The 17,483-nt window shown below is 31.9% G+C and overlaps 2 protein-coding genes across 3 annotated transcripts; one reads left to right on the top strand and one right to left on the bottom strand.

The window, feature by feature from the left end:
- The first annotated feature begins 8,505 nt into the window (after window positions 1–8,505).
- On the top strand, window positions 8,506–12,158 carry LOC102622044 (receptor homology region, transmembrane domain- and RING domain-containing protein 2-like). Its single transcript, XM_006473121.4, has 4 exons — window positions 8,506–8,912; window positions 9,402–9,632; window positions 10,092–10,496; window positions 11,189–12,158. Exons 1-4 carry the CDS (start codon window positions 8,792–8,794, stop codon window positions 11,764–11,766), a joined length of 1,335 nt encoding a protein of 444 aa, XP_006473184.2. The 5' UTR covers window positions 8,506–8,791; the 3' UTR covers window positions 11,767–12,158.
- A 1,198-nt stretch (window positions 12,159–13,356) lies between these two features.
- LOC102621553 (protein disulfide-isomerase 5-2) lies at window positions 13,357–17,062 on the bottom strand. 2 transcript variants are annotated; one of them, XM_006473120.4, is made up of 6 exons: window positions 16,719–17,061; window positions 16,445–16,548; window positions 15,509–15,879; window positions 14,609–14,916; window positions 13,789–13,884; window positions 13,536–13,690 (listed from the first exon to the last, which is right to left on the bottom strand). In XM_006473120.4, the coding sequence occupies exons 1-6, from the start codon at window positions 16,959–16,961 to the stop codon at window positions 13,679–13,681; spliced, it is 1,134 nt and encodes a 377-aa protein (XP_006473183.2). In that variant the 5' UTR covers window positions 16,962–17,061; the 3' UTR covers window positions 13,536–13,678. The 2 variants fall into 2 exon arrangements, with proteins under 2 accessions (XP_006473182.2, XP_006473183.2); XM_006473119.4 differs by having other exon boundaries at window positions 13,357–13,884; window positions 16,719–17,062.
- Window positions 17,063–17,483: the final 421 nt, after the last annotated feature.

The following is a 17,483-nucleotide window of genomic DNA, read 5'->3' as shown; positions in this document are numbered from 1 at the left end:
GCTGGCATGCTTTAATTTTAATTATAATGAATGATTTTGCAGAAATTATTTAATTATTTCACTATGTGTTTGATGTGGTTGCTGTATTTCATGTGATGTTAACGAGACTATGAGTGAAGCTTCAGGACCCCATGTGGGAGCAAAGTAATTAATGGACCACATTATAGAAAATGACAAATTAACTCAATTATAATTTAACTTTGATTCTCTTAGTTCTAACAAATTGTGTAGTAGGATTTATTTTTTCAAGAGATCTAGAGAGAGAGAGAGAGAGAGAGAGAGAGGGGGTTGAGAATTCAATTTATATTATTTTGTGTACGGGGGAAATAAGAGTTTGTTGAGCTTCCTAATTTGAGGTTTTTTTTTTTTTTTAACTAGATTTGGACTATGCACTTGCTCAGATTTAATTTTGTAATTGATTAGATCCTTGTAATATTGTTTTAGGATTCAGTTATTCTTTCAGTTACTAGTTTCTTTTTTAGCTCTCTACCATTCCTTCCCCCCAAAATATATATATATATATATATATTCTCACCTAAATTATTGATTAAATTCTCAACTTTTTTTCCTTTTATCCTTGATTATTGCAAGAATTGATGGCCGAGTGAAAGCATTGCTCAATTATAAATAAAGAATTGTTATAAACAAAAATAGTTAATTAATTTTCCTTATCTTTAATATAATTTAAGATGTTCATTTACCTAAACTTATTTAGCAATATTTTTTTTGCAACACCTTATATAGTGGGGGTGAATGACGGTGAGTGGACTCAGTGACTTCCGCCCTACCTTGGTTTGTGTTGTATCTGAGTTATTTTATTTAAAATGAATTTAATTTTTATATCCACGAACATCTGTATTTCATAAATGTGAATTTGAGTAAAATTAATGTTTAAAAAAAATGTTACTTAATTTCATATTTTATAAAGTATAAACATAGGAATTTATGACTTAATAATTCTGATATCGCTGAAAAAAGAAGAAGAAGAGAGAGAGACCATATTCATTCAAAATTAATGCTAATTAAAAACGAGTGAGAAAAATACTCCGGGGTTGTGTTGTACCTCTTAAGTGCAATTGCTTCAGAGAATTTGACACTTGAAAATGATCACTTAGGGACCCAAAAATTTAATGCCTCCGACCCAAGAGATTTATGTGGAACTAACCTAGATTCAAGCACATTTATCTTCACTGTAAATCACAACTTTTTGAAGTACATTGAAGAAGAAGAAGAAGCCTTCCTCAAAATCAATAAATTAATGGTCTAAAAATGACCAACAATAATTGACTTCGACAATCTTGATTAAGAAGCTAAGGTCAATGACCCCATTTAATTATTGCAAACCGATGTTTGAGTTATGTACGTCTCTGTGTGTGTATCGACTTAAAATTAAATTCCCAACTTTAACAAGCTTTTGTTGCATTGCTTTCATATTTATATTTTTGCATTACTTTATAAATACATTCTTATGGTCCCTCTTTAATTTTCTCTCAGCCATTCATTCGAAATTCTATTCTTTTCACAAGTTTCTTCAAAGGAACTTTGGGATCCTTGTTCAAGATGTTTGAAGTATATATATGGTAAAAATGATCTCAGAGATGTTTCTGGATTTTTGACCGTCCCCCTTTTTTCCTTTAAATTTATTAGGAATTGTCAATAATGCCTAAAAAGTAAACAAGGAATGATGAACAACAAGAGGGTCCCCCATTTGTACTCATCAAATTGCAAGTGTGAATTATTTGGCTTGCAAACTGATTTTATATAAACATAAAGATCGTACTGAACATTCCAAAAGCAAGTGCAGCGGATCATAGTACAAATCTAACGTTGTCAAACTAATGTGAGCGAATTCAATGCACTCGTGCAATGTAAATTCTTGATTTATCATTATCTATTTAACTTTAGAATTGACTGACGATTAATAATAACCGGCCAGCCTCATTATGAAGCATGCATGAACCACGAAACAAGAAAACTAACACTAATTACTAATTAACGAGCACTTTAAATATTAAGATGGATATGTATGCCGAGAGTTGCAGGTTGTCCTTTTGCTGAGAGTTGCAAGCGAATTGTAGCATATAATATTAACGAATGCTAACCAAAGTACGTATCCATCAAAATTAGAAAAAAAAAACAATGTATATGTATGACAATTCAGAAAAATATATATTAAACTTTGAAGCGTTAAATTTTTAATATAAAGCTCTTACAACTTAAACGTCAATAAACCTAAAACGTTTAACTTATTTACAACCTGAAATGTAAGATTTAATGTATACACAAAGTTTTGCTTTAATGGGAAGCATTGAGCACTTATAAATGGGGAATGAGCTGTAATTGTACCAGTAGAAAGCTCATAATTGTTGTTACTAGGGGCGTGGATGTAGTGGGAGACAGGGGACCAAAATATGCGTGTGGTAATCGATAACTATGACTTTCAACTTTTATTTTACTTTAATTATCAATTTCGTATTGTTTAATTATCTAATTAAAAGACTACTTGTTTTATACATATTGCGTTTTGTTCATAATTAATTAGATGCCTCCTCGTTCGTGCTCCTCACTTCTCTAGCTCGTGTGTGTGTGTGTGTGTGTGGTCACTCTTTGACCAACGTAATATTAAACAAACGGATATTGATTCTCTCTTTCACCCACTTTCTTTTTATATATATACATATATAATTTGAAGAAAATGAGAGAAAGCAGAAAAAAATTGTATTCCTCTAGGCTTAGTTTGTGAATAGATACAGTATATAACAAATGGAAATAAAAGAAAAATAATCAACTGCTAACAATTTTAAAATATACTTTGTATATATTTATATGCTTATAATGGTCGTGATTATCGTCAAAATATACTTTTCTAGTGAATAAAATGCAAGCTCATGATAATACCTGGTTATTAATGACTAGCGAATAAGCATAAAAAAAATTAATAACACCAATGAACAAAACGTTAAGTACGGATATTTATACTTTATAAAATATAAATCTGGACAATAAATTATCAATTTATATTGTCTGTCGCATCCATAACATTAACAGCATCCCTCATTGGATCATTAGTTTTTTTTTTTTTTTAATTTTTCATCGCGATCTTAGAAGTGAATACACTGAACATACAAGCAGTAAGTAAGCCGACCCGACCACTCACCGACAGATAATTAAAATGGATGTGGAGAATTATCGCATGAGGCCACAAATACTGCGGCCATGTCTTTCAGTGCTGCAGTTGCTTGAATAGAAAGATATAAGCACATGTACGGGGACTTAGTCCCTTTATTTTTCATCTAAAGTTTTAATTACTTTCAACCATTTTAAACAAACAAGCAAGGTTAGTTTTTGTTTATTCTAAACTCAAATAATCGAATGCTTTTACTTAATTTTAAAAAGATGATAACTAATGTGTTTGTTAGATTGGGATCTTCTCCTGCTTGTATTTTAGTGTTCCTATATGATTAGAATTTAATTATTTTAATTTTTTCACTTTATTAACCGTCAATTATTTAAGACGATCTTGATCAGTATTTGGTAAAGTTTAATTATTTTAATTTTTTATATTTTTGAATTGTTAAAGTCTGCTTCATTTGGACAAAACTTAGTTTTTCAGATCACACGCTTGAACAGGAAGCTAGAACAGGCATGCATGCATAAGCGCTGAGTTATTTAGTATCAGGATCAGATTTGATTTCTTCGGAATCAAGTTTGCCGACACCAGGAAGAAGCTCCCAAAATCTTACAGCAACGAAGTTTGAAGATTCACAGAAAACTAAAAAGTGAAAAGAGATTTGTTATTTTAGCAAAGGGTCCCTATACTTATACATGGCAGCACGTGTTCGAGATATTTTCAATATCTAAAATGTGAAATTTTGCATTGGTGTTACATCTACCGTGAGGATCAGGATAATAAAGTAGTGGATACATTAATTAATACGAGCATGCATTATAGAATAAACTGTTGTTCCTTTACACGAAAACGTCTACTTGAAGATTTTTGGAGGTTCTCTGAATACCACGTTTCATAATAGATTTGTAAATTTATTTCTTTATCCTCCTTTTTTTTTATTTTAATAAAAATTTCGCAGCGTTCATATAGAAAAATAAAGGCTTTGAGTACGAGATCTAGGTTTTAAATCATAAATACTTTTACCCGTATCAGCAAGATAGCAGTACGCCGAATCTTTAACGCTTCTGGTAAGTTTGGTACTTCCTACAAGAATAAAGAATCAGTTGTACAATTGATTGAAAGCTTTTAATAATACGAAGGCGGACCCGTGGAAGAGGAAGAGGAAGAGGAATTTGAAGAGACAAAAGCCAGTGTCATCATGTTCATGTCTGCTTGCCATAAACAGAATAGTTGGGTGAATTAATAACTACTGAAATTACTCCTACACAAGAGATTGGAAAACCTGCACCTATTAGGGGGCCTTTTTTCTTTATATTTGATAAGGTAGGATTTTGAGGGGGGGAAAAAAATCATGAAAATTCTTATAAACAATGTTACCTACTTGTAAATTTAAATATTTAATGACCATTTTATTTTTATTTTTTGAGATCAAACAGTGAATTTGAGAGAATATAATATTATTATCTGGCTATTTATTTGACATTTTATTTATCTAGATTAGTTAGCCTTAAATCTAAATTCCAGAAAGGGCAAGCATGCATGCACATGCAAAAATGACTCCTTATCCGTGTCCGTATATATTAAATGCACCCATTTTATTCTTTCTTGGCAATATAACGCTGATATTTGCATGTTCATTATTCATGCAATTAAGCGTAACATCTCTATGAAGCGCAGATACATATATTATCTGCCGACAAATGCAATAATTTTGAGCTAAGCAATCGCTTTTGCTTGAAGTTGAAGACGTGCAATGTTGGATCCACGTTATTTAATGCAAATTTTGTTGCAATACAAATTCATATACAATCTTGTCTTCCCTTGATGAAGAAACCACACCCATTTAAATCATAAAACTATTTTTTTTTTCCTTTTTGTCTTTCGGAGTTGGATTTTCATGGAATTTAAAATTTTTATGCATGGCCGTAGGTGGATTAATTGCTCTTTTAATCCTTATAATTTGAGTCAATTACTTAATTAGTCTCTATATTTTACTCAAAATGTCATTGTATTTAATTATCATTTACTTTTAACATGTTACCTATCAAATATTCTTGAATTTTAATTTATATCAAACACAAGTTTTAAAGCATTTGGTAGATGCTTGTGATGACATTTATATTTGATTATTATTATCATTACCATTCTAATTTTTTGAGATTTTAAGGCGTTTGGATTCTATGTGATTGCGTTTAAATTTTTGGGTTTATGTCAAGCCCATATGTGGCTTATTAACTATTGGGCTTCCACATCGTTACATCACTATTGGGCTCAACAAACAGAATTGGACTGGGTTAATATATAAATTTTCTTAATAACTACTTTTCAACAATTTTATTGGTAGAGTTATATATAGTTCTATTAAAACGTCATTTGTACTAATTAATGTAACATACCAGAGCATTTCTCCAGTCAATTACTTGCATTTCTGAAAGCATGATAAGAGAATTAAAGTTCGCATCCAGCTAATAGGAGTGCTGGTGAGGGTTGAAACTATATTTATATAACATCTATTCAAAGAAATTGCGATTATGTTTGTGTGATATTTAAAACAAGAGTAATTTTTTTTCATAATTTTTTTTCTGTGTGATATAAGTACATATAATAGTTGTCATTTTCTCCATGTGTTCGTATGGTATATAGTAAATCAAATAACTTTGGTCCTATTTAAAATTGAGATTGACCAACTGTAATTTAAAAATTATAACACTAAAGTGTTTGACAAATAGTAACTATTATAATTTTGAAGATAAGTTATTTAATTTTATACTTTTATGTCATCTAATTTTTATTTTATATGAACTAATGAAATTTATTGTATTACATTGTAGTAACTTCTTGTGCGTTTTACGAGCAACAAGCTAGGCCCCACCCCGGAGAATAAAAAGGCAATGGTAGTTTTTAGATCCAATATTGTGGGATAAAAATTATGACTATGAAATAAAAATTAATAATATATAGTAAATATAATTTTTAAATAATAATTTTAATAAAATTAATAAAATATAATAGATTTATCATTAATAAAATTAATGAAAGTAAGGATTATTTAAAAAAAAGAAAGAAAAGGGAGTGAACAAAGTCCAAACATATTTTTTAATCTCTTACTTTCATTAAGATTCAAACTCTAAATGTCTAACCAAATAAAATCACTTGAAAAACACTTGGCCACACCTTAAAGATAATTGAAGGATTAATTTTGATTTACGAGTCACTTAAACTTGATTACATAGATGACGTGAAGGAAGATATTATATAATCCAAATTCGAGTAACGAATTAAAAACAGGATAGAAAGGACAATTGAAACATCAACTCAAATTTCACAAGTCCCAATCTTAGATTTTGACCATTTCCAAAGTAGATACAGTGCATAATTCAAATCAAACAGAATTAAAGTTTTGTGGAATTATGAAGATGATCTTATAAGATAAAGATTGGTTTAGTCAACTTAACGAAAATTATGTTTGATAGTGAACTGAAGTGAAATGTTGGTGAAATGATAAACTTTGTGTGAAATGTTATTTATGTTGAGTTGTGTAATATATTAGCTTAGATTAGACTTCTACGTTAAATATTATGACATCTTAAATTCAGTCCCTCAAAAATTTAACATCTTATTAATTGTCACTGACAACCTTTTTTTTTTTTAATGCTAAGGTATTTTTTTCCCCTTAAAAAGTGATAAAAATACAACTTTATAAATAGACATTTAGATCAAATTAAAAAGTAATTTATCACAATATATGATTGGACAAATTAATAAAACATAGTGAAACACAAAGAAAGATTACAATATATTGAGATATATAAATGATACCTTCATACAACTTACACGATAGTACCTAAGACATAGGCTTAAATTAACTAGTATAATTTTTTCATATTTGAATTATAAAGCCTTTTTTAGTCCATAACAAACATATTTAATAATACAAAATTACACACGTCAAAACCACCACAAGATCAAAGGGGTGAGAAAAAAGCCCCCATAAATGATTAAAGTTCTCATTTTATTATTAATCAATCATTCATACACCTTACTAATTTACTCAATCATGTTATAATTGTAAATATTATGTTTGTCAATAATTTTATGCTTGTTTGTAGATATTAAAGAATTATATTCCAAATTAGTTAGTATAATACCATATTAAGCTGACTCAAAGATATTTGAGGCCTTATGTGAATTTTTGGTTGTTTGAAAATTTAAAATTGATAATTTACTAATCATATGCTACATCAATATAAAATTAATTAAATCAGTAAAAGAATATGAATGATACTGCTGAAAAATAAAATAATTAAAAATGATGGCACGGTGATGGCTAATTATTATGTCATTTATTGAGGTAAAATTTTCATAATTCTAATAAAAAATTTTATGATTCTAACTTAATTTTTCTATTAAGTATACATGTTAGTACTCGTTAAGTATACACATTATTGTTCACTTTAAGTATACACATTATTCTAACTTAATTTTCACTATCAGTATAATAATTATGGGTTTCTATAGCCTACTATAAATAAAATCTCTGAAATGTTATATTATCTATTTAGGTAGTTAGATTTTCTATAAATTAAGATCTTCCTGAAATGTGAGGTTATAGACAATATCCTAATTTATCTAGTAGTCGAACTGTGTCTGATACTCTATAAAAATATTGTGATAAGAAATCTCTAACCACATAAAATTAGGAATAAATTAATAAACAGGCTCGGGTACACTATAATTTATCCTGTAATACCATATATACACTGTAATTGAGAGGACAAAAAAAAATCTGTTGGCGGTATAATGACGTAATTTCCACTTAGATAAATCCAGATGATATGCAGGAGAGAGAAGATGGCGTTTATAGACAAACTCAAGTGGCCTACTTGTCCATATATATATATATATATATTATTTTGATTTATCTAGGTCCTACTAGTTTAGTTTAAATACGTTTAAGTTTAAAAGTTTTTATAAATTTTAACAATAATCACATAAATGATAAATTCTAACATGTTATATTTTTTGTGATCTCTTTTAGTACACCCAAAAACCACCTTGATATTTCTTATTATGATCACCGTGTTCTCAACTTCAAATAGATGAGTCTGCTTAAACCAGAGATATTATATATAGGACTTATGTGAAAAATTTTAAAATATTTGGATGTATTCATATTTAATGTGGACACACGTGTGTGATGTAATATTTTGCACAAAAGTGGAAGAGACATGAAGCCTAAGAACCGCCTTGGTGCAGCACACACAGAGGAGGGTGACCTAATATCTAAATTAATAAAAAGATGTTTGCCTAACTGGCGGTGAGGATAATAATATCAATATCAATCATACAACCAAACAATAAATAATTAAAATAAAAAGTTTATTTATCGTTCAATATTTCTCTTCAAAAATCAATTATTACAAAAATAGAAACTTCTTCACACTAACAATTTTCCCATTTGCGTTTGCATAAGAATCCCCCAAGAGAAAGTCGAATATACTTCCAATTGTTTATATCCATTTTTTTATCTCATGGAAGCCGATGTTTCAATTTATTTTGTCTCAAAACCCTAATTTCTCCCCTCCGTTAGAGAAATTACAAAACCTTAATAGAAGTTAAAAAAAATTCTAAATTAGGGTTTATGTAATTGGAACGACGGTGATGAATCTGTCGGTGGTGTATTTGTTGTGTGTTTTGTTAATTTGTCGATTGGCTTCAGCTAATGTGGTGTTGATTGGGAACAACGTTACTCTTTCTTTCGACGATATCGAAGCTAATTTCGGTTTGTGCTTTTTTCTTTTGACGTTCTGTTGGGTGCTGTGAAAGTGCGGGAAAATGCGGCAATTTTCTTTTTCCTTTAATTGATATTTTAATGGAAAGTAGTGGTTGTATTCAGCCGAGCTTTCGAATTGAAAAAGAGTTTTTTTTTTCCCTGTTTGGCAATGAAATAAGTGTTCATTTTTGTGAAAAAATGAAATAATCTCTATTTGGTTGCTGGGAAAGTGCGGAAAGTATAGTTTTCTATTGATATTATCCAGGGAAGTAGTAGCTTTGTTTACCTGAGCTTTAGAATTGGGAGAAAGTGATTATCTTTCAATGAAATAAATGATCTTTCTTGCAATGATATTGAAATAATTATGGTTAACTTTTTTTTTTTTTTTTAACTTTGTTTTGAATTTGTTGACTTTCTGTTTGGTTTCTCAGAAACTGTGGGAAAACTGAAGAAATTTGAAAAGTATCTGGTCTAATGGTTAAATATTGATTATTTCAGCTCCAGCGATCAGGGGTTCGGGAGACTGCGGGGTATTGTACGTAGCAGAGCCTCTTGATGCATGTTCAAATTTGACTAGTAAAGTTGAAAAAGTTTCGAATATGAGCTCCGCATTTGTGTTGACTATTAGAGGAGGGTGTAGCTTTGAAGATAAAGTGAGGAATGCACAGAAAGCAGGATTTGAAGCGGCTATTGTCTATGACAATGAAGATGATGGTGTCTTGGTTGCAAGTAACAACCTTTCTTCATGTCCTTTTTAACGTTGGTGTGTTTTAAGTGATTCTTAATAGGTAGTCCACTTGCCCATTAGGGTATGATGTAATTGCTATTTTTATGATGAATTTATTCAGTTTGGCCAGGGGTGTGCTAATAATTCTGCTACAGATGTTGCCATCAATCTCATTTCTTGTGACCTTTAATAACAAAACATTTTTTCTGAATCATAAGCTTCTAGTGGGACCAGCATGGGGCACTGACCTTGATGATTGACTTATGTGTCATGTATGGCTGTGCTTGTTTACGATAATCTGTTTCCATTTAAGAGAGGAAATTCTATGTGAACAGTCCCATCAAGCTTATTTATTCTATGTTCATTTGTTTTATTTACTTTTTTTTTTAATTTGTAATGGTAGTTAAATATTTTGTCACTATGAGAACCTCTAACTAATTCAAACTCTCGTCAAAATTCAGTGGCGGGAAATTCAGCTGGTATTAAAATACATGCCGTGTTCGTGTCCAAAGCTTCTGGTGAAAAACTGAAACAGTATGCTGGTTCAACCGACATGGAGATTTGGATAATCCCAAGCTTTGAAAACTCAGCATGGTCAATCATGGCAATCTCTTTTATTTCTCTTCTTGCCATGTCTGCAGTGCTGGCTACTTGCTTCTTTGTACGCAGGCATCGTATAAGACGAGAAGCTCCTCGGGCATCTCGTGGCCGGGAATTTCATGGGATGAGCAGGCGTTTGGTTAAAGCAATGCCAAGCCTGATATTTACTGCCGTTGTAGAGGATAATTGTACCTCAAGAACATGTGCTATATGCCTTGAGGACTATAGTGTTGGAGAGAAACTCAGAATTCTGCCATGTCGTCACAGTAAGTCTTTCTTCCTATATTAGAGAATGTGGTAGTTAGGAAAACACTTAAGGAAATTGAGCAAGTAAAATTATGCTGATGGGTCTCTCTGCTTGGTAATGTTGAATGCTGTTAATTCAAGATCTTGGCTGTGTTTGGCAGATCAACATGTATGCTACATGGTATTTCTGGTCGTAACACTGATGTGATAATTCATTTTTGTTGCTTTCTTTGAGAGAACTAATTTTCACTGCTGCACCTAATATTTGTAGACATATGCAGAATTTTTTTTTAACACAAATTCTCGTAACTTATATTATTGTATTGTTGGTGTGCTGACATATAGTTGATGCCTGATAACTTGCATAGATTGCCGTCAATCTTCTTGTTGAGCCTGTACTGCAATGCTCTATATTTTGAGCTTCTGTGACTGTAGTTGCATTTTCTGTCACGTAATGTGTAAACTTGTGTTTACATAAATGATGCATTTGGCCCCTTGAGCTTACTAAAGAACTGAGCATTGCTTCGAGTGACTGAGTTTGAGATTGAGATTCTTGTTGCCAAGCAGATTATATGATAGTTGGTATTTTTTCCATGTGAGTTATAAGTAATCTTATGTCTGTTCCCCACTTCCCTCGGGGATCTGGTTAGAATAATTTATTCATAATTCATTTCAATTTGCATGTCTAATGTTGTCTCTTGAATTTCAACAGAATTTCATGCTTTCTGTGTGGATTCTTGGCTTACATCATGGAGAACATTTTGCCCGGTTTGCAAGCGGGATGCTAGGACTAGCACAGGTGAACCCCCGGCATCAGAGTCTACACCATTGCTTTCATCTAGCCCAGCTTCCTCCTCTATACTTTCATCTATAAGATCTTCACTAGCATCATCTTCAGCCTTACATATACCCCCATCGATGTTACATTCACCTTCTGTCTCTCACATTCACTCTGTTGCTTCTACTCCTTATATTCCACAATCTCTTAGGTCCTACTGTCAATCTCCTCCCATAAGTGTTAGTCAAAGCTCTCTAGATCTCAGACATGCTTCTTCCCAAAGATCTCATGGTTCTTATATCATGTCATCTCACTCCATTGGGTACCCATCTATATCACCTCTTAACTCAAGATACATGTCTCCATACCTTCCAAGCCCAAGCAATGCATCACCAAGTTTAGTCGGTTCTTCCAGTCATCAGCAGCATCCACTGCATTATAGTGAATCTGCCACAAGTTTCTCTCCTTTTGCCTCTGCTCAATCCCTTCCTGAATGTGAATGCAACATTTGATATGTTATAGAGAGCAATTGAGTTGGTACGGGTATGCCACTATAGCTCAGAGTGATGCAAACTTATATACTGTTCAAGTCTTTTTGACCTCTACTTCATATCTTGCTGCATCATGTCACTTTGAGTTCTATCTGATGCGTGATTGGATTGCTTTGTCATTCCATGTTAGAAACGTATGCTGTTGCATGATTGTACATTGTAGCATAAGACTGTGATTTGTTTTAGATTTCATAAGTGAGAGTCGTGATTCTTGAAGTTGAAGTTTTACAAAAGTTTGTACACAAAAAGAGCGAGTGTATCAGTATGATGCTGTGTTGTATTTTGTCGACAATGATGTTTTGATGATCTTAATTGGGGAGTACAGTGATAACTAACCATTAACTTTTTTGAAATTTGTAGTTCGAGAGACTTGTGCCTAATGTTTTTATTACTTTCTGGTGATATCATTGATTCTGGTATTTTTCATTTCAAGGGTTGCGAATTAGTGAATATTTTTTGTTTTACTGCATGTCAAGAGGTCGTTTTTTGTTTTTAAAATTTAAAATGAGAAAAATATGTTTTATGAGGTATTTTTTAGCATCTTAAAGAAAAGATTGAAATACCAAATTGCTATATTAGGTATATTTTTCTCTTTGTTTATCAACGTCATGTCTTCAAAAGTTCGATCAAACGTATTTTTTTCCCATTTTGATATTTAGATCAACATTTTGAAAACATAAATACAACGTTTCAATCCAGAAAGACTAAATCTAAAGCATCATTCTCACTGGAGAAATAATTTCAAGACAGTAAACAAGTGAGATTGCACGAGTTTTCTTGGTTCAAAGGTTGTAAGTTTTGGCTTTGGTAGTAACCAATTTAGAACTACATATTATGACCCTATCAGTTTATTTTGATTTCTTGCTTATTTAGGATTGGTTTTTTTTTTCTTTTTTTAATTGCAATCATAATTGTGGATTTTAATTCGATTAGAATTAGAATTGTATTGAGTTCCTGGAAATAAGTGGTTCTCATTATGTTTTTTAGCAATCAATAATAAATTCAATATTAATTCTTGTTAATTTTTGTCTCTTTCCTTGAAAATTGTAAATTCTTTTATCTCTTCTTTCTCGAATTCTCTAATGGAAATTCTAAATTCTTCATCTCTTTCCTCTTGAATTCTGTAATCAAAAACTTAAAACTCTTAACACTATGAAATCGAAATTAAAAGATCGAGGTTTTGGATACAAAAGCAAATTAAACTTGACTTTGACATAATTTAAGGGGATTTTGGTTTCTCGAAACGATTTCAACACGTATAAATTGTTGAACCAACTGAATCTACGTGCTACAGCTTTCTTCAGGAAAAATAAAGGCGCGGCAGCTCCAGCACTGACGTAGTTGTATGCTTCCCTTTTTTCCCCCCAATTACAGACAGCTTTCTTCGAGTGTTGGATGTTAATCTTCTAAAATTTAGAAATATTGGTTAGTTGATTACACGCGTACCAAGTCCCGTCTCATACAAGATTTGAATCATTCATCTCTCGAGTCTCGAGTATTCAATTTCTAAGGAAACACGACAAACAAAGATTAAGAAGAAGCCAGCAGCAATGACGTAAAATCCTCATTAAGGAAATCTTTATACACCTCTACTTAAACCAATAGGTTATTTATTTTAAAGGGAAATGTAGGCGTGAAACTATTCTCTACAAAAGCAAGGAAAACCGAGATGGGAATTAAATCTGTAACACTTCTACCCATGATATAACATGGTATCAAAATGACACTTTGATTTTGCCATAGCCCAAACAGAAGCCTCATCTAATCTTCCTTTTCTCCAGATCTATACTCATCGTTTTCAGCCCTGGAGACTGTGCTCCTAGCATGCTCACTCTGGTCCGAAGTGCCAACCCTGGGAGGCTCTTCATCGTCTTTACCAAGAGTTCTGAGAAGCATCAGCATTGCAACCATAAATACAATGATATACACAGATCTAATTCCAATAAGTGAATTGATGAAGCCAAATATTGATGGACCAGCAACCTTTTTCTGTTCGGTCCGTCCTTCTCTATATCCTTCAAGGAAACGCGATATTTGAGAACCCTGATCTTCCTCATCAATGCTTTCTGAACCAATAACCTGCGGTAAAAGACAGTATATTAGTACACATTTCATTCTAATTGCAGTAAAATAAACTCCCTGCACCGATGAAGGAAAACATATCTCATTTAGCAATGATGAATAGCACAATTCAATGAACGAAAAATAGTGTGTTGTAAAGCAGGTCTAGGATGTAGAATGGCACCAATATTGCTGTAACCCATTTCTAAAAATGAGGATATATGTTATATTTCAGAGTATTTGGAAAGCAATAAACGATTAAAGTCAGCCATCCTATTCCTATTTGAGGCTCTGAAAATATATAAACTTATGAACTGTTTTTCATCATCACAAAAGGACTGGTATATAACCAATGCAAATGAGAGGAAGAGGAATTTAAGGGTTGAGGGTCGGGTTTCCTCATGCTGCGTAGCTGATAACCAAATGAGTCCCACCGAACCAATGAGGAAAAAGAATGTACTGATGACAACTATGCTTCATATGAGACTACATCAGGTGTAGGATAGACGAAATATGGTTTTAACGATTCTTTTTCAAGAAGGATTCTCTCTCAATTCTATAACATAACAGTAGATGTTTCGATAACACAAAAATCAGGAATTGGGACCACCAAAAAAAAAAAAAAAGTTCCACTTCTTCTACATCTCTATTTTAGATGAATGAATAACCCATATCATTAAGAAAATTGTAGCAAAGTTAGCATGAAGAAACAAACTCTAGTTTTCAATACATTAATACTTACAGTTAGGTAATTCTCATTGCCATCCCAAACCACCATCTTTGGCAATTTTGACTTCTTATTGGCCTCAAATGTATCCGCAAAGTCTGCAAACTGTTTAATCCCAACATAGCAAAAAACTAATTCACGATTTGCAGATGCAGCAGCCTTCAGTGTTGTGACCAATTTCTGCGACTTCTCCTCAGTCTCATCCTCCACAATGGCAAGGACAATTTTCCTTTTATCATCTTTCAAAAGATTCAGTGTGTCTTGGTTAATAGGCACAGACAGAGGAAGGAAATTTTGTTTTATAAACTCCTCCAAAAACTCCTCTGCATATTCAGAACAAATGGTAAAAATGCTTTTGCTTTATGCAGCCAACAAAAGTTTGACAAAAAGATAAATCAAAGTACTCGTAAGACTATAACTTGTAGAAGCAACAAAATCTAGAAAATAAGGCTAGATTAAAGAAATTAATTAATCAATGAAGGTGACCAGGAAGAGGTCTTTTTAATACACTTTGAATTATATATAAGTATTCATACTTACATTAATAATTATATCTTATCAAGCATTTGGACAACAAATTAGTGTAAACAAAAATTTATTGTCCACTAAGGATCATGATTTTGTCCTGATCTGATCATGTTACTGAGCAAATAATTCAATTGCTGATTAGTAGTTAATAAAAAAAAAAAAAAGTAAATTTTACCCATACACTACTAATAAAAGACACATGGCAGAAGATTTTTCAAAACTCAATATGTCTCAGATCAGGAAAGGATCCTATTCCGTCCACTAAACCAAATGTATGCAAATCAAAATCCGAAAATCAAGAATGTGGTCATATTAAACCATTAAAAAAAAACTATATTAATATGAAAAAAATTTACCAAATGACTAGATGTAACTGTGCAAACTTACCATCAAAGGGGCCATAAAAAATGTTGTGCTCATTGTAACTCGGCTGAAGAGCAACCAAAGCCGGAACTTTGTCAAAATCATACAACACCATGGTGTCCTCAGAGAAATCCTTAGCGACAGCAAACCAGGCCTTTTTCTTATACTTCAAAGCTAAGTTTGACATGACTGATTTATCCAACCCAAAACCAATAAATAGGGGAAAGAAAGTACCAGCATTTTCAACAAAGTCAGAAACTTCCGCATCTGAATTAAGAATGGAGACATCAGGGGCAACAAATTTCTTAAGATAACGAACAAGCAATTCTGCTTTTCTAGGTCCATAATATTCCGTAGGAATCCCATGCATAAATATCTTCAATGTAGGAAATGCACTGTATCAATCAGACACATAAAAACAAAACCATTCATTAACAGGAATTCCATCACAAACATACAAATAATAATATTCATCTTACTCAATGTTTTACTGAGTGCGTATTTGTAACTACTATGATTCTACTTAATTTTGAAAGCACAACAACTAAAGTGTTGGATAAGCATCTACATTTATTTACTAGGCAGTTACCGTTTACCAACCACTCACCCATTTATACTTGACTGTTAAGTGATTTCAATTATGTTTGGAATTAAGGTGCTATGAATAAATCCTTAGCTGTTGTCAAATGAAATCATTATTAGCTATCAGGTATAAATGAGCAGGTGATTGATAAGTAAAATTCACCAAAGTAAAATGTTTATCAAATATTTACTTGTTGTGCTTTCAATGTTAAGCAGAAGCACAACAGTTACCGACACACCCCCAATATTCCACCGCAGCAAGAGGAATACAAGCACAATTTTGATAAAATCAAAGGAACAACCTTTTTTTTTTTAAAAAAAAAAAGAACTTCGAAAAAATTTGAAGAAAGCACGAGGCGAATTTTAAAAAGTACGTACTCAATCTCTTGCTTACTAGCAAGACGGCTGTACTTGTCAGCGTCTACTTTTGCTATTACAATTGGCTCTTTCAATTTAGCAAGTATCGGAGCAGCTTCGTCTAACTACAAAAAAAAAAAAAAAAAAAAAAAAAAAACAAGCACAATCAGGCGACTCCAATCAGAGAAATGATTGCAAAATAAATAATTTCAAAGAATACGACGTCGTACGATCAGTAAAACAATTAAGAATTGAAGTAAAACTCAATCCAGTTGGGAGAAGATATAGAATGGACCTGAGGAGCGAGGCGCTTGCAGTGACCGCACCAAGGAGCGTAAAAATCGACTAAAATGTAATCAAAAGACGAGATTGCAGAATCGAAGTTGGATTCGTCAAGTTCTATTACTTTCCCGTCAATTTTGAATTTTGTTTCTTCTTCCGAAGACAAGCCTCTTCCTGTCAATAACATCATACCTCTTCCTGTCAATAACAACAGACACAATAAGATCCATATTCTACCTTTACTCATCCCTCGCATCTTCAATTTCGATGTGATTTGTTTTCAGTTTCGCTTTGAGCAAAATGGAATGCAATCGATTGCTCGGTGCTCTCGCTCGCTTTCTTTATATATATATATATATATATATATATATGTAACTTAGAGCACCACCACTGTAGCAATCGCCTTTATGTAAACCAAGTATATCACCAACGCCCAAAGTAAACTGTTGTTTGTTTGCATAATTATTTTTTATTTACTTAAATATAATTTCAAGAGCCAATTGTAACTTAATCTTCATATATTTTGTTATTATGGTATTGCTATTTTGCTACCCTACTACACAAACAGTTTGACAACTAAACTACATTTACATTATTGGCATACCCCTTCTTTCATGTCTCCTGCACTCCCAGTTTTACTTATTTTTCATCAACGATCCTATTTTGACAAATAATAATAATAATAATAATAATAATCAAGTTACTAAATTCTGATAAAATATATCAAAAGATTAAAATGTTTAAATAGTTGTATACAACTTAAAATAAAATAAAAGCA

Source organism: Citrus sinensis, chromosome 5 (genome assembly GCF_022201045.2).
Source record: "Citrus sinensis cultivar Valencia sweet orange chromosome 5, DVS_A1.0, whole genome shotgun sequence".
Taxonomy (NCBI): Eukaryota; Viridiplantae; Streptophyta; class Magnoliopsida; order Sapindales; family Rutaceae; genus Citrus; species Citrus sinensis.
This window is presented reverse-complemented; position numbering and strand designations above follow the sequence as displayed.